Raw genomic sequence first — 17,715 nt, 5'->3', positions numbered from 1 at the left:
TTTTGTTGCAGAAACTGAGCAGAAACTCTCCAAATCCTCCTCAAATGCGCAAAACTTGGTTCTGGTGATGTATTAATGTACTGATGGTTGTTCTGGTGATGTATTCATGTAAGTACCCCTTTACATTTTTTGTGCATTTGGGATTGGTTCATTATGACAATGTGGCCCTTAAACTGAAAAATAAATGTTGTGCATCCCTGACTTAGGGTCTCTGTTCTGCGGTCTATGTATATTTAGGGGCTCTGTTCTGGGGTCTGTATATATTTAGGGGCTTTGTTCTGGGGTCTGTATATATTTAGGAACTCTATTCCGGAGCCTGCATATATTTAGGGGTTCTTCTGGGGTCTGTATATATTTAGTGTCTCTGTTCTGGGGTCTGTATATATTTAGGGCCTCTGTTCAGGGGTATGTATATATTTAGGGTCTCTGTTCAGGGGTGTGTAAATATTTAGGGTTACTGTTCTGAGGTTTGTACATATTTAGGGGCTCTTCTCTGGGATCTATATATATTTAGGGGCTATTCTGGGGTCTGTGTATATATATATATATATATATATATATATATATATATATACTGTATATATATATATATATATATATATAGATGCTCTGTTCTGGAGTCTGTATATATTTAGGGACTCTATTCTGTAGTCTGCATATATTTATGGGTTCTTCTGGGGTAGATATATATTTAGGATCTCTGTTCTGGGGTCTGTATATGTAGGGACTCTGTTTCGGGGTTTGCATATATTTAGGGGCTCTGCTCTGGGGTCTGTATATATTTAGGGGCTCTGTTCTCTGGTCTGTATATATTTAGGGGCTCTGTTCTGGGGTCTGTATTTACTATTTTTAGATGGCCTGGTGTCTGCATTACTTTTGGGATTCTGATGTCTGCATTTATTTAGGAGGGTCACTTCTGAAATCTGCTTTAGTTCAGGTGGTCTGTAATCTGGGGTCTATAATTACTTTTGGAGTTCTCCAGTATGTTTTTTTTTTCAGGTGTTTTGAGTTTGTATTCATTTTAGAGGGTTGAGGTCTGTACTTGTTTAGGGTCTGTACTTGTTTAGGGTCTTTACTTGTTTAGGGTCTGTACTTGTTTAGGATCTGTACTTGTTTAGGGTCTGTATTCACCTTCGGGTCTGATTAGAAGTGTCATGTGCTGTAAGTTAGACAGGGGAGAAGGTAAAAGTGAAAAGAAACCACTGACATCAACCTCCGTAACAATCACTTAGGCCATATAGGACTGTATATTAATAATCTATGACGAGCTTGCATTATTTGGGGAATTCCAATTATTCTGACCTGGAAATCCCCCCACCTGCAATCACTCCTCTACCTCCCTTCTGTGAGAAAGCAAAACTGCATGTGAGCGAGACATACAAAGGAGAAGAAGGGTCTGAGAGACAGATTTAGGGAGAGAGATCGGGATATAAGATGAGAGATATCGGGATATAGGATGAGAGACATAGGACAGAGCTGGAGACATATAGGGCAGAGATACTAAGAGATCACAATAGGGCGCAGGAAGTTACTTCTTGTACAAAGTACCCTTGTGATTTCCTATAATTCTCTGCCCTCCCCCATACCACCCCCTGCAACTGAGCTCACTATTGGGGGCTGGCACTGGGACAGACTGCAGAGTCATACACTCATACAGAGAGAACTGGATTTAAGCCTGGAGTAGATAAGAGGGTCCCCCTAACAGAGGAGATCACAAGAGGGACATCCAGGGGACATTACATTTCTGCCTTCTTTTCGGCATCCTACACCAAAGTCCTCGCCGTCTCCATATTCACCATTTGGAGTTAACCCTCTGCAGCCCATCTCGCTATGAAGACTTGCCAAATTCTGTTTGCACTGGTTTCTGCTTCACTGATTTACCAAGGTAGGACCAAAAAAAAAAAAAAAAAAATTGGGCATGGTGGGGGGAGGTAGTAAGCATGAGGTCTCTGATTGCCGCCTTTCATTCACACACAATGAATGCTCCCATTGATTTTAAACTTTTAACCAACCAAACTTGTCTTAACCCAACTCACCTCATTGTGAGCGTAGACCGAGCTATCGTGATATGATTGGAGAGAGCATATTTCCCTCCCAATCCTTCCCACTGATCTTTGTGTATCTACTGATGGATCAGACGGTAATCCCCAAGATGAATTACAAGATCTCACTGATATATATTTTAGATTATTCTTTTTGAGTTGATCACCAGAGAGTAATATAGATCCCGCATTAGAAGATCTAAGCAGATTTCATAAAGATTTATTAATGTCGGAGATGTAGATCCAAATCCTATAATGGTTTGATGACCCATCCAAGATCCATGGATGATGCCCCCTCAGTAAGTGTGTGGAGTGGCAAACAGTTATGAAGTCCCTATGACAGTCCTTGGAAAGTTCAGCTTTTCTTCATGGGGACTGCAATTTTAAAAACAGGGGTCTTCCGTCCGAGAGATCCCCTTTTAAAGGTATTTCCACTTAACATTCATCTGTCTCATATTTACTCATCTCTCTTATATACTAGACAACTGTATAGAGGGACTTTTGAGAAGAGTGTAGAATAAGGCATGTTGGTGACACTGGGAAAATTATTTGTTTTCATCTATATTGTAACCCGCCAACCTTTGGTGTTTGAAATTAATTTTGATCCTTAACCAGACCACCCTAACAAAATACAGACCCCAGACTAGAATATTGAAGGCTCCAAACCAGAACCCTCTTAATACAGACCTCCGACCAAATCGGGCATTATAGAGTCCTCAAATAACATCCACTTTTAAGGGTTTTCACCAAGATTGGAAACCATTCCCTATCCTTGGGGTAGGAGATAACTTCCTGATTGCTGGGGGTCCAACCACTGGGACATTTACTGATCCTGAGACCTGGTCAAAGCCCTGTCTGAATGGAGTGGAAGGTTGAGCATGTGAACCTTCTCTCAATTGTCCTTGGGAGATAGTCAAGTGTTATGCAGTCCCATTCGGAATGAATGGAGTGGTGGTACAAAATCTCAACCTCTGATCCATTCTGACATGGGGCCTTCAGAGAACTATTCTCAGGATTGGTAGAAATCCCAGCAGTCGGACCCCAGCAATCAAGTACTTTTGACATATCCTATGGATAGGGGATAACTTCCAATCGTGGTACCCTTTCATGAAGACCATATCAAACCATAATGAAGATCGCTGACCAAAATCCCTTTAATACAGATTACAAACCACCCCAATTAGGAGTCCAGACAAGATCCCCTGTTTAAAAAGGCCAACCTTTTACAAATCACCAGAGCAAATAACTCTTACTATGGACTCCAAACCAGAACCCCCTTACAGACTCCTATACAATGACCAACTAAATAGGGACCAGAAACAAGAATCACCTTTGTACAGATGTCAAGAGTTTAACCTCCTTAAAAGAGAAGCAAAATGAAGTTCCCCTTAATACATACCAGAAACAAGAAATCCATAATAGAGACTTCTAGACAGTAGACATGAGACATGTAGCACCCTAGTACAGACCAGAGCTCTGATCCCCCTTTATACAGTTCTCAGACCAGACTCCGTTAATTTGTGTACGGACCTCAGCCTTGACCACCCAAATAATTTCCCTGTCTAGAGGTAGATTAAAGTTGGTAGAGTCCTTATACCCCAACTCTGGATCCTGGGCCCTACCAAATCCTCAACTTGACCCACCTATTTTTAGAGGTGCTATTCATGGGGCACTGAGTTTTTTGGACCATGGCCAGAATGTGAGGGCAGAGATCATTTACAAAAATGTCTATGTCATCCTTACCATTCTGCTTCTACATTCTACCTTTCGTGCTAGTTTGCTATTATAGTCTATTAACCAGGGAGCGTCCAGAGGAAACAAGAATCCAGCAAGATGGAATAAACAGTATTTTTGTTTCTTTAAGAGATAGGTAGACAGAAGTTTCCACTAATATTTTAGGGTCTAGGGTCTGGTTTGCACCAAGCAGTTTCATTGCAGAAAAATAAAAAGGAGCTCATCAGGACAACAAAGCCAATGACCTTACTTTAGAAAAGGCCATTAATGTGAGAACTGTAGGGGGTCTGCCTTCGCTGTCTCCTTTATTTTTCGGCAGGCAGCGCTTTCTGTGCAGGTTTAATTTTCGAGGATCAACCACCACTGATCAGATACTGATGGCCTGAAGTACCAGATAGCTCCTTTGTCCTTTGACCCTTATTGGGCCAATTCTGAGACCCAGGGATATTTATCCACCTGGAAGATCTTTGTGTTATGTATTGTGCCGACACACTGTATTATAGAACATATGCATGTATATTCCACCAGATCCCAATGGGACTTGTAGTCTTGGTTCTCCATCTAAGACATATGCTAGGATCAGACTTGTAGAAAGCTGACTGGCTTACATATAGGGCCAAACATGGAGGCAAACATTGGACGGCCATTGCAACCACCATTGGGGATGGATATGAAATCTTCCCTATTTGCCTGGGATATGTGAGGAGGAGATGAGTTATGAATCACGCTCATATGGTGGGTCCTGAGATGACCACTCTTGGATGATTTAAGTTCTCCTTAGTCCCAGTGATTCACTGTAGTGGTATCGTAAGTATGTATTTCCAAATCTTGACAGAACATGAGGAAGTTTCCATAAAATAATCATCATATGACCAGTCTACTGGTGAAGTGTGAATCACCTGTGCCTTTGGCAATACCAGTATTGCTCAACCCAGTACAAACCCTTGATGCCCCTTAAGTACTCACCAAAAATAATGTTACCTTTGTTCCACCCTCCACAGAGAAAAAATGTAAACTCACCTAATCCAAACAGTCCTCTTGTGCCTGGACATAGAACGCGGGTAAAGGTGGCACAATGCAGTGACGTTATGGCCTCCTGCTCTACCACAAGGTCCAACGCTACCACCATCATTTAGATGGCATCTTATTTCGAAGTGGAGCTCTCTTGGAGATCCAAAGCACCCGGTCAGAAATCAGGCACCTCTCTGAATACTGATCTCTAGAGAGGTTACAGCTACTTTTTTGGGAGGGATTTTAATTTTACAGATTTGAAAAAGGTTTTCCATTGTGCCGATATAGCAGAAGGATTCCATTGTGCCGATATAGCAGATGGATTCCATTGTGCCGATATAGCAGATGGATTCCATTGGGCCGATATAGCAGAAGGATTCCATTGGATAGTCCATCATTTCTGTACGGGGTAGTCTTTCAAGTCATATATTTGCTTCTGGTGGCAAACTTTTTGAAATTTTTCCTATAAAGGTCAATAAATAAGTCCAAAAGGGCTTGGAATAAAGGAGTTTTCATAAGGTTCTGTATCTGTGTAAAGACTAAGCATGAGTTTCTAGGGATTTTCAGGGACTTTGACAGAGTATAGGAATGGTCACAAAATAAATAATTGTTACTTATGGATCCAATTCTTTGTACTTTAGCAATCTCTGCAAAGAACAGTGATGACCTTTTGAGCACTATTCATCTGACCTCTGCAGTCAATCACTGTAACATGTATGTGTGCATGTGTTGCATGAGACCGTCGAAGCAAATGATTGACTTCATCGGTCAGTTGACTGAAAGTGATGAAGATCCATCCATTAGTCACCTGATGGATTAAGTGAATGCTTTTCGGAACATCAACAATTACAGCCCTAAGACCAGTAGAGTCGCGGACTCTGAAGACCACTTTATTGTTTTTTTTCTAAGTATAGACCATCAATATTGCAATCAATGAAAGCTCATTTAATTCTCTAATTCCCCCAATCACCTTTCTGTAGACTTCAATAACAAGTTTCTAAACAACGTGTGCACCAGCATCAGTCAACTCCTCATTCCCTCCACATCAAACATCAATGGCCAGTCCTAAATGGCTCATCAACAGTAGAGTCCTGCAAAACCACTTGAACCCTCCTTTATAGCGGTCATAGACTTCAAATATTTTAGAATATAGGGTTACATGCAGGGTCGGATTAATGTAACGGCACATGGAACATGCTTTCCATTCGGGTCCTTCCTCATGGTTGTTCCGTGAGGGGATCCAGATAAGAGTTAGTATGGTGGCCATACACATTTTTGTCTCCCTATTTACAAGTGTAGGGGAGTCTCCTGCTGAGACATCCCTGGAACTCTTAAATACTTAATTGGAGATGGTTCCGAACATACAGGGCCACCTCTCTGAAATGTGACCAATAAGCTCTGCCTATTATCGTGTCAGTGTTGTGAATCAAAGTTAACTTCATCCTATTCTGACGTTGTAGAAGAAACCCCACTGTGGATATTGACCCGACTTGTGGATTTGAAGCCCTCAGTATCAACAGTAGTATTTTTTACCACTCTGGATTTACCACACTCTGGAAATTCCAAAGGAATTACCGTATGCTACAATGGAAAAATTTTTGAAAAAGGACCTGTCACCAGGTGAAAAGTGACGATTTTTTTTGCTTATCTTTTATTCTTGCTGCTCCCCTGAGTTTTGAGGTTTTTGTATTGTCTAATCCACCATATGGTTCTTTATCAAGGAGGCGTGGCTCACAGGATCCTCAGGGGCGTGTCTTGTGAGCCATGCCCCCTTTGTAAAGACCATAAAAAGTAGCACTTAATAAAAAAAAAAGCCCATATCTCTGGAACCGTACGGTGGATTAGACAAATACAAAAAGCTGTGGAGTCAGGAGAGCAGCGGGAATAAAATAAGAGCAAAAACTGTTGGTTTGATCTGGTGATGGGTCCTCTTTAAGGTTGGAGATGATGCAGCTTTATTCTAGAACTGCATGTCTATGTTTATTAATAGGTTACAGGAAACCACACAGTATATATGAAAAACCATACATAATAACCTCTAAAGACAATGTGCCATGTGTTCCAGCTGCTCTGCAAGAAATGGTGTCACTTCAGACAATATCTGCTTACTCAAAATGTGTCGTTTCGTCCTAGTGATCTGTGGGACTGGAGAAATATTTCCTCAGGGTCTTATGTACCTATAGGCATATCAGGCCCGTGACTGTAAAGTGGCACTGAAGAGAGCAGAAACAGTTTAAGGCCAGACATGACCTAATGGATATCCCCACCTCAGAGGTTATATGCCACAAATCCTTGAGAGACCAGCGACCATCTTGCGAATGGGACCAGTTTACTCAGCCATTTTTGTAACTCCCCTAGAAGTGAATGGATAGAGACACGCTTCCGCTCCCACCTAGCGATTGGTCTTTGAGGTCAGACCCACATCTACCAGACTTTTATATCCTGTAAATATGCCTTAAATGTCTAAAATGCTGAGATGGGAATACTCCTTTAGGGCGAGGGGTAGAGGAATAGCAGTAAGGGACCACATACATTTAAGATAAAAATTTAAAAGAATGGTCGACTTCGACCATACTGAACGATCATCGGTTGGTTCAGTGAAACGAAAGATCGTTAATTTTCGATCAGTGATCAACGAATGAACATCCATATTTCTTCTTCAGGCTACATCATCAGCCAAAAAATCCAATTTTGGCCAATGTAGTCTGTGATAATGTTTGGGGCCCATCAATCACAATAGTTAGTTCATCTCATTTTTATCTAACGTGCATGGGGGGCCTTAACAAAGGCCAGTCTGCCATCTCTAACATGGGGCTCATGGTGGTGCAATGTGTATGATGGAGGGCTTTTACTGTTATGCCTACTAGATAGGCGTACTCTGTTGCGGTATAATATTTGATTTAAAGGTGTATTCCCATCTCCAAGATCCTATCTCAATATGTAGTAGGTTTAATAGTAATAATGTCAGCAAATACCTCCAATTAGAAATGTAGGATAGTTCTTCTGACTCGCTATGTCGCTTACTCCATGTGCACGGCATTGCAGTAGCTTAGATATCCATGGTTACACCCACTAACAACTAACTGTTACTATATGAGTGGCCATAACCATGGATACGTAAGCTGCTGCAATGCCCTGCACATGAGTGTAAGCGACATAGCTAATCAGAAGAAATATACTACATTTCTAATTAGAGATATTTTCTGATATTATTATTATTACTATTACACCTACTACATATTGGTATAGGATCTTGGAATTTGAAATACCCCTTTAAATATTATTTCCCGCCAAAGGAATTTTTTGACTACAAATAATAATAAAAAAAATCACATCCACCACTATATTATCTCAGCTGAGCACTGTGTAATACCGAGACAAATGGCTTCTACTCCCATGTAATCATCTCATCTTCCTCTCTGGGCCTGGGCTTTGGAAACAATGAGGAAGGGAAGAGCCGGATTGTCACGATACTGATCATTCCCCCAGTTTGTCGGGGGCAGGGGACTGTATGGGCCACATGTACAGCACCACACCTTGATCTATAGGGGTTGTATGTGGGAGGAATGCCCCCTGAGAGCAATGCCTCCATAACATGGCATCGAACAAGTCAAATTCCAGCAAAATCTTACCATAGGGAGAATTCGGATGAATGTATAAGTAGGTAAAGTAAGACCCCATGCATTTCTATGGTCCCTGTAATACGGCTGTGTGCATGATGCCTCACCTGGTGGACATTCAGAGGAATCTATACTCTTTTATTGTGGGGGTCTTAGACAAAGGGATTCACCCCCTCTCTTTAATGTCCATGTCCATTTCACTCACTGAAACATCCCTTTAACAATACCAGCGGAGGGTCCCTCGCGAATAGCGCCAGGGTCCAAAGTCCTTCCTGCTTACAATTACATTGGATTTTCCATAGCATTTCACACTCCAGAAAAAGATCCATGACTCTTTCATGGCACAACTTTACGGAGGGAAATAGCACAAATCTCCATAGTACGGACAACAAACAAACCCTATCTATAGTCCTACAGTCTCGTGTTACTTCCACCGCCTCGCTACACCACCCACCATCTACCATTTGTACATTATCAAAAAGAGAAGCTGAAAGGAATGGAGTAAAATGTGACTGCAGGATCTGACTACACACAGCTCTGTAGTCTGTTACCATGGCGACACATAGGGACCAATTTATCACAGCTTTTAGGCCAGAAAAGCATTGTAAAGCTTCGAAAAGCCGCAAATGTTAGCGTTTTCACAGCAGTTTGAGGAGTCTGGATGGGGAACGCCCTCGCCCACATGAATTAATGAAGGTGTGCAGCCATTTTGGGCTCCAGAAATGCTACTCCAGTCCCTGAGCATCAGGTGAGCATAAGTGTTATCAAACATAAGGAAGGAGAAGGGGTTGTCCAAGTAGTAGACAACGCCTTCAAAGCTGAAATCCCTGCTATCGGCATCGCCGGTATATTCCACCTGATACTCGACTGCAAGCCGGAGATCTGAGACGACTCTGATCCGGGAGGTTTTAACCCCATAGATCCCGGACTATATCTGTCTCCTAATCCCTCTCTCCAAGGGCTCAAGATCTGCCATCTTTAGACATCCAATAGGGTCAAAATATTGTGGTATATTATTTCTGTGATGACCATGTGGTCAAGTTCCTTAGCGCTACTAAAAATTAAAAAAAAAATAAAAAAAAATAGTATAAATAACTGGAATTACTGTCAGTGTCGCCTTGAAATATAAAATTATCAGGTTACTTACTCATCCAACTTATAATAAAATGTATTAAAAAGTCACCTATACACCAATGAAAACATGACCTCCTCCTAAAAACCAACTATCCGTCACACAGCAACTGATAGAAAAAGGATTAAGGTGCGACTTTTAGAATAAAGCGACACGAAAGACTTAAAAATGGTTTCTGTTGCGTAAAAGTAGTAAAATCTAAGAAAACGAAATAATTTGGAATTGCAGTATAAAGTATAAAGTTAATATTTCATTGATACCACCACTTCGTAAAAAAGATAATATTATTATATCCCCAGGCCCCCGTCTATTCAAAGTATTAAAATATATTCAATTCATTATATATAACCACAAAATAGGGTCCGTTAGAAAAAAAACAAAAACATATAATAATAAAGGCCAAAAAGAAAAAAAATAGAGGCCAAAAATTGGTTGTGGCAGTAAGGGGTTAATCCAGAGCGGTCCTATTATTGGGAGTGAGATTTGGGATGCTGCGCTCCATGGGAGAGGGCATCCGGAGTATGTGCGGTATGACAAGCATCTCATGGGAGTTTCGATCAGGACTAAACACTAGTGAGGCCAGCTGCTCCGCCGGTCGGTCTACCATGGACCTCGCCGTTGGATAATTTTCAAGTTCCTGTACATAAATTTATTATAAAACTTGTTTTTCTAATCCCAGGAGCCCCCAGATCCTGTTTATTAGGCTGTCGAACAGGGGACTCAAACATATTTTTCGAGCATGCCGAAGACATTCGGTTAGCACCGGAGCATGCTGAGATAACACCTCACCTCATCACTAATCCCCAGCGATCAGCTACTTATAACTTTGTGGATAGGTAATAACTCGCCCCTTTAAAAGGAATCTGTCATCAGAAAATGACTTATTGTTTACATCAGGGTTTTGTGTTCAATGAATTTTTTTTTTTTTAATTACTCGCCGTTTTTTTTTATATATTGCGATCCATTAAAAAAAATCTATAATTATTTTTCACACTGACCATTGGGGCTTTTTTACACTCTAATTTCCCGATGTTTCAGGAAATGCACATGTACATTAGCAGCAATAGTCTGGCTCAGATTCTTTGTTTTGTTTTGAAGCATCTAATGAGCGTGTGCAAATGTCATCCTGAAGGGAAGGAGAGCAGGTGAAGATGTGATATTGTCTATTGTGATTGGTGGATCCTGTGTTATCAGCTGTGATTGGTGGATCCTGTGTTATCAGCTGTGTATAAAGGTCAGGGGCAGACATAGACAGAAAGGGGTCCTGTGCATGAACAGTATATGAGACCTTAACCCCTTCCCGACCTTTGACGCATACGCTGCGTCATGAAAGTCTGTGCCTTCCCGACCTATGACGCAGCGTATGCGTCATGGAATGATCGCGTCCCTGCAGATCGGGTGAAGGGGTTAACTCCGATTTTACCCGATCTGCAGAGACAGGGGGAGTGGTGCTTCAGCCCAGGGGGGGTGGCTTCACCCCCCCCGTGGCTACGATCACTCTGATTGGCTGTTGAAAGTGAAACTGCCATTCAGAGCGATTTGTAATATTTCACCTAAAAAACTGGTGAAATATTACAATCCAGCCATGGCCGATGCTGCAATATCATCGGCCATGGCTGGAAATACTTAAGTGGACCCCCCCCACCCCACCGATCGCCCCCCCAGTCCTCCGTTAGTCCTCCGGTCCCCTCCGTCCGCCTGCCGGCTCCCCCGTCCTCCTGTCCGCTCCCTCCTTGTGTGAATAAAGCCCCCCTGTGGTCCGATCACCCCCCCTGTGCTCCGACACCCCCCCCCACCACCCCTTCATACTTACCGATCCTCCCGGTGTCCGGCCGTCTCCTCGCTGGGCGCCGCCATCTTGGAAAATGGCCGGCGCATGCTCAGTGCGCCCGCCGAATCTGCCAGTCGGCAGATTCCTTACAGGTACATTTTGATCGCTGTGGTAGGTTCTATCACAGCGATCAAAATAAAAAAATAATAAATAACCCCCCCCCTTTATCACCCCCATAGGGACAATAATAAAATAAAGAATTTTTTTTTTTTCTTTTTCCACTAGGGTTAGGGTTAGAACTAGGGTTAGAACTAGGGGTAGGGTTAGGGGTAGGGTTAGGGTTACGGGTAGGGTTAGAGGTAGGGTTATGGCATGTGCACACAGAGCGGATCGGCCGCGGATCCGCAGCGGATCCGCAGCGGATCCGCAGCGGATACGCAGCGGATCGGCCGCGGATACGCAGCGGATCGGCCGCAGATCCGCAGCGGATCGGCAGCGGATACGCAGCGGATCGGCCGCGGATCGGCAGCGGATCCGCAGCGGATCGGCAGCGGATCCGCAGCGGATCGGCCGCGGATACGCAGCGGATCGGCCGCGGATCCGCAGCGGATCGGCAGCGGATCGGCCGCGGATCCGCAGCGGATCCGCAGCGGATCCGCAGCGGATCGGCCGCGGATACGCAGCGGATCGGCAGCGGATACGCCGCGGATCGGCAGCGGATCGGCAGCGGATCGGCAGCGGATCGGCAGCGGATCGGCAGCGGATCCGCAGCGGATACGCCGCGGATACGCAGCGGATACGCAGCGGATACGCAGCGGATTGGCCGCGGATTCGCAGCGGATTGGCCGCGGATCCGCAGCGGATTGGCCGCTGCGAATTCGAAGCAGTTTTCCATCAGGTTTACAGTACCATGTACACCTAAGGAAAACCAAATCCGCTGTGCCCATGGTGCGGAAAATTCCATGCAGAAACGCTGCGTTGTATTTTCCGCAGCATGTCAATTCTTTGTGCGGATTCCGCAGCGTTTTACACCTGTTCCTCAATAGGAATCCGCAGGTGAAATCCGCACAAAAAAACACTGGAAATCCGCTGTAAATCCGTAGGTAAAACGCAGTGCCTTTTACCTGCGGATTTTTCAAAAATCGTGCGGAAAAATCTCACACGAATCCGCAAAGTGGGCACATAGCCTTAGGGTTAGGGTTGGAATTAGAGTTAGGGTACCGTCTCACAGTGGCACTTTGGTCGCTACGACGGTACGATCCATGACGTTGTGTCTGACACGCAGCAGCGATCAGGGACCCTGCTGAGAATCGTACGTCGTAGCAGATCGTTTGGAACTTTCTTTCGTCGCTGGATCTCCCGCTGTCATCGCTGGATCGGTGTGTGTGACAGCGATCCAGCGATGCGTTCACTTGTAACCAGGGTAAACATCGGGTTACTAAGCGCAGGGCCGCGCTTAGTAACCTGATGTTTACCGTGGTTACCAGCGTAAAAGTAAAAAAAAAACAAAAACCGTACATACTCACATTTCGGTGTCCTTCAGGTCCCTTGCCGTCTGCTTCCCGCTCTGACTGTCTGCCGGCCGGAAAGTGAGAGCACAGCACAGCAGTGACGTCACCGCTGCGCTCTGCTCTCACTGTATGGCGGCACTCAGTCAGAGCGGGAAGCAGACGGCAAGGGACCTGAAGGACACCGAAATGTGAGTATGTACGTTTTTTTTTTTTTACTTTTACGCTGGTAACCACGGTAAACATCGGGTTACTAAGCGCGGCCCTGTGCTTAGTAACCCGATGTTTACCCTGGTTACCTGGGACCTTGGCATCGTTGGTCGCTGGAGAGCGGTCTGTGTGACAGCTCCCCAGCGACCACACAATGACTTTCCAACGATCACGGCCAGGTCGTATCGCTGGTAGTGATCTTTGGTAAATCGTTATGTGAGACGGTACCCTTAGGGTTGGAATTAGGGCTAGGGTTGGAAATAGGGTTAAGATTAGGCTTGTGGTTAGGGTTAAGGATAGGGTTAGGGTTGTGTTGGGGTTACAGTTGTGGGTAGGGTTGGGATTAGGGTTAGGATTAGGGTTGGATTTAGGGTTACGGGTGTGTTGGGGTTAGGGTTGTGGTTAGGGGTGTGTTGGGGTTAGGGTTGTGATTATGGTTATGGCTACAGTTGGGATTAGGGTTAGGGGTGTGTTGGGGTTAGTGTTGAAGTTAGAATTGAAGGGTTTCCACTGTTTAGGCACATCAGGGGTCTCCAAATGCAACATGGCGCCACCATTGATTCCAGCCAATCTTGCGTTCAAAAAGTCAAATGGTGCGCCCTCCCTTCCAAGCCCCGACGTGCGCCCAAACAGTGGTTTACCCCCACATATGGGATACCAGCGTACTCAGGACAAACTGGGCAACAACTATTGGGGTCCAATTTCTCCTGTTACCCTTGCAAAAAAAAAAAATTACTTGCTAAAACATAATTTTGAGGAAAGAACAATTATTTTTTATTTTCACGGCTCTACGTTATAAACTTATGTGAAACACTTGGGGGTTGAAAGTGCTCACCACACATCTAGATAAGATCCTTTTGGGGTCTAGTTTCCAAAATGGGGTCACTTGTGGGGGGGTTTCTACTGTTTAGGCACATCAGGGGCTCTGCAAATGCGACGTGACGCCCGCAGACCATTCCATCAAAGTCTGCATTTCAAATGTCACTACTTCCCTTCCGATCCCTGACGTGCGCCCAAACAGTGGTTTACCCCCACATATGAGGTATCAGCGTACTCACAACAAACTGAGCAACAAATATTGGGGTCCAATTTCTCCTGTTACCCTTGTGAAAATAAACAATTGCTTGCTAAAACATCTTTTTTGAGGAAAGAAAAATTATTTTTTATTTTCACGGCTCTGCGTTGTAAACTTCTGTGAAGCACTTGGGGGTTGAACGTGCTCACCACACATCTAGATAAGTTCCTTGGGGGGTCTAGTTTCCAAAATGGGGTCACTTGTGGGGGGTTTCTACTGTTTAGGCACATCAGGGGCTCTGCAAACGTAACATGATTCCCGCAGACCATTCCATCAAAATCTGCATTCCAAATCATCACTACTTCCATTCCGAGCCCCGCCATATGCCCAAACAGTGGTTTACCCCCACATATGGGGTATCAGCGTACTCAGGAGAAACTGGACAACAACTTTTGGGATCAAATTTTTCCTGTTACCCTTGAAAAAATTAAAAAATTCTGGGCTAAAAAAATATTTTTGAGGAAAGAAAACACATTTTTTATTTTCACGGCTCTGCGTTATAAACTTCTGTGAAGCACTTGAGGGATCAAAGTGCTCACCACACATCTAGATTAGTTCCCTTGTGGGTCTAGTTTCCAAAGTGGGGTCAATTGTGGGGAGTTCCTACTGTTTAGGCACATCAGGGGCTCTGCAAATGCAACGTGACGCCCGCAGAGCATTCCATTAAAGTCTGCATTTCAAAACGTCACTACTTCCCTTCCGCTCCCCGACGTGTGCCAAAACAGTGGTTTACCCCCACATATGGGGTATCAGCGTACTCAGGAGAAACTGCACAACAACTTTTGGGGTCCAATTTCTCCTGTTACCCTTGGGAAAATAAAAAATTGTGGGTTAAAAAATCATTTTTGAGGAAAGAAAAATATTTTTTTATTTTCATGGCTCTGCGTTATAAACTTCTGTGAAGCACTTGAGGGATCAAAGTGCTCACCACACATCTAGATTAGTTCCTTGGGAGGTCTAGTTTCCAATATGGGGTCACTTGTGGGGGAGCTCCAATGTTTAGGCACACAGGGGCTCTCCAAACGCACCATGGTGTCCGCTAATGATTGAAGCTAATTTTCCATTCAAAAAGCCAAATGGCGTGCCTTCCCTTCCGAGCCCTGCCGTGCGCCCAAACAGTGGTTTACCCCCACATATGGGGTATCATCGTAGTCAGGACAAACTGGACAACAACATTTGGGGTCCAATTTCTCCTATTATCCTTGGGAAAATAAAAAACTCCGGGCTAAAAATCATTTTTGAGGAAAGAAAAATATTTTTTTATTTTCATGGCTCTGCGTTATAAACTTCTGTGAAGCACCTGGGGGTTTTAAGTGCTCACTATACATCTAGATTAGTTCCTTGGGGGGTCTAGTTTCCAAAATGGGGTCACTTGTAGGGGAGCTCCAATGTTTAGGCACACAGGGGCTCTCCAAACGCAACATGGTGTCCACTAACGATTGGAGCTAATTTTCCATTGAAAAAGTCAAATGGCGCGCCTTCCCTTCCAAGCCTTGCCGTGCACCCAAACAGTGGTTTACCCCCACATATGAGGTATCGGCGTACTCAGGAGAAATTGCCCAACAAATTTTAGGATCCATTTTATCCTGTTGCCCATGTGAAAATGAAAAAAATGAGGCTAAAAAAAATTTTGTGTGAAAAAAAAGTACTTTTTCATTTTTACGGATCAATTTGTGAAGCACCTGAGGGTTTAAAGTGCTCACTATGCATCTAGATAAGTTCCTTGGGGGGTCTAGTTTCCAAAATGGGGTCACTTGTGGGGGAGCTCCAATGTTTAGGCACACAGGGGCTCTCCAAACCTGACATGGTGTCCGCTAACGATGGAGATAATTTTTCATTCAAAAAGTCAAATGGCGCTCCTTCCCTTCCGAGCCTTACCATGTGCCCAAACAGTAGTTTACCCCCACATATGAGGTATTGGCGTACTCAGGAGAAATTGCCCAACAAATTTTAGGATCCATTTTATTCTGTTTCCCATGTGAAAATGAAAAAATTGAGGCTAAAAGAAAATTTGTGTGAAAAAAAAGTACTTTTTCATTTTTACGGATTAATTTGTGAAGCACCTGGGGGTTTAAAGTGCTCACTATGCTTCTAGATACGTTCCTTGGGGGGTCTAGTTTCCAAAATGGGGTCACTTGTGGGGGAGCTCCAATGTTTAGGCACACGGGGGCTCTCCAAACGCGACATGGTGTCCGCTAAAGATTGGAGCCAATTTTTAATTCAAAAAGTCAAATGGCGCTCCTTCCCTTCCGAGCCCTGCCGTGCGCCCAAACAGTGGTTTACCCCCACATATGAGGCATCAGCGTACTCAGGACAAATTGGACAACAACATCCGTGGTCCAGTTTCTCCTTTTACCCTTGGGAAAATAAAAAAATTGTTGCGAAAAGATCATTTTTGTGACTAAAAAGTTAAATGTTAATTTTTCCCCTATTTGTTGCTTCTGCTGCTCTGAAACACCTGAAGGGTTAATAAACTTCTTGAATGTGGTTTTGAGCACCTTGAGGGGTGCAGTTTTTAGAATGGTGTCACTTTTGGGTATTTTCAGCCATATAGACCCCTCAAACTGACTTCAAATGTGAGGTGGTCCCTAAAAAAAATGGTTTTGTAAATTTTGTTGTAAAAATGAGAAATCACTGGTCAAATTTTAACCCTTATAACTTCCTAGCAAAAAAAAAATTTGTTTCCAAAATTGTGCTGATGTAAAGTAGACATGTGGGAAATGTTATTTATTAACTATTTTGTGTCACATAACTCTCTGGTTTAACAGAATAAAAATTCAAAATGTGAAAATTGCAAAATTTTCAAAATTTTCACCAAATTTCCGTTTTTTTCACAAATAAACTCAGAAATTATCGACCTAAATTTACCACTAACATGAAGCCCAATATGTCACGAAAAAACAGTCTCAGAACCGCAAGGATCCGTTGAAGCGTTCCTGAGTTATTACCTCATAAAGGGACACTGGTCAGAATTGCAAAAAATGGCAAGGTCATTAAGGCCAAAATAGGCTGGGTCATGAAGGGGTTAAGATCCAATAGTCCATCATAATGCACAATGCCACCTGTTTTGGAAGTGGCAGTGGTCCCCTTATCAATGACACGTTTTCCTCTGATGAAGGTGTTACCTGTCGTTGTACTCCTGCCTCTGCTGATAATGAGTCTGCTGAAAACTCGTCCTGAAAGAACAGGAAATATGAATGTAAAATAGGTCATTTTCTGATGACACATTCCCTTTAAATCCCCTAATGAAGCGTATACAACGTCTGTGAGCCTCCTTGGTTACACTACAGACCCCAGCGTCGTGGAACATCTGTTAGTTCTCCGTATAATCTCTGTCACCGATATCGTCGTTCTCAGACACCACCATTTCCTGTGACGCTGCCCTCAGCGGTGGCCCACGTATCACACTATGGGGTCTTCAGATCAGATGCAGCCCCTTACTTACTTACAGTGGTCTTTATTACAGTCGCTGACCCTAATGCGCCATTTTTACGCAGGCCATGACTTGGCGGATAGCTGTTCCCCCTGCCCTCTCGCCCCCAAGATATCAGCCAAAGTGTCATATTATTTCATGCGGTCACCTGCTGACCAAGTTACTTATAAGGGGGCTTT

The 17,715-nt window shown here is 43.7% G+C and overlaps 1 protein-coding gene across 1 annotated transcript in view; it reads left to right on the top strand.

Annotated features, from left to right (window-relative positions):
- The first annotated feature begins 1,677 nt into the window (after positions 1–1,677).
- The window catches only part of LOC143774449 (intercellular adhesion molecule 5-like), a 42,416-nt gene continuing 26,378 nt past the window's right edge, over positions 1,678–17,715 (top strand). The window contains exon 1 of the mRNA XM_077262057.1: positions 1,678–1,885. Coding sequence (XP_077118172.1) covers positions 1,831–1,885 — 55 coding nt within the window. The 5' untranslated portion in view covers positions 1,678–1,830. The remainder of the gene's footprint in view (positions 1,886–17,715) is intronic.

This window comes from Ranitomeya variabilis, chromosome 5 (genome assembly GCF_051348905.1).
Source record: "Ranitomeya variabilis isolate aRanVar5 chromosome 5, aRanVar5.hap1, whole genome shotgun sequence".
In the NCBI taxonomy this organism is placed as follows: domain Eukaryota; kingdom Metazoa; phylum Chordata; class Amphibia; order Anura; family Dendrobatidae; genus Ranitomeya; species Ranitomeya variabilis.
Note: the sequence above shows the minus strand (reverse complement) of the source record. Positions and strands in the feature narration are given on the sequence as shown.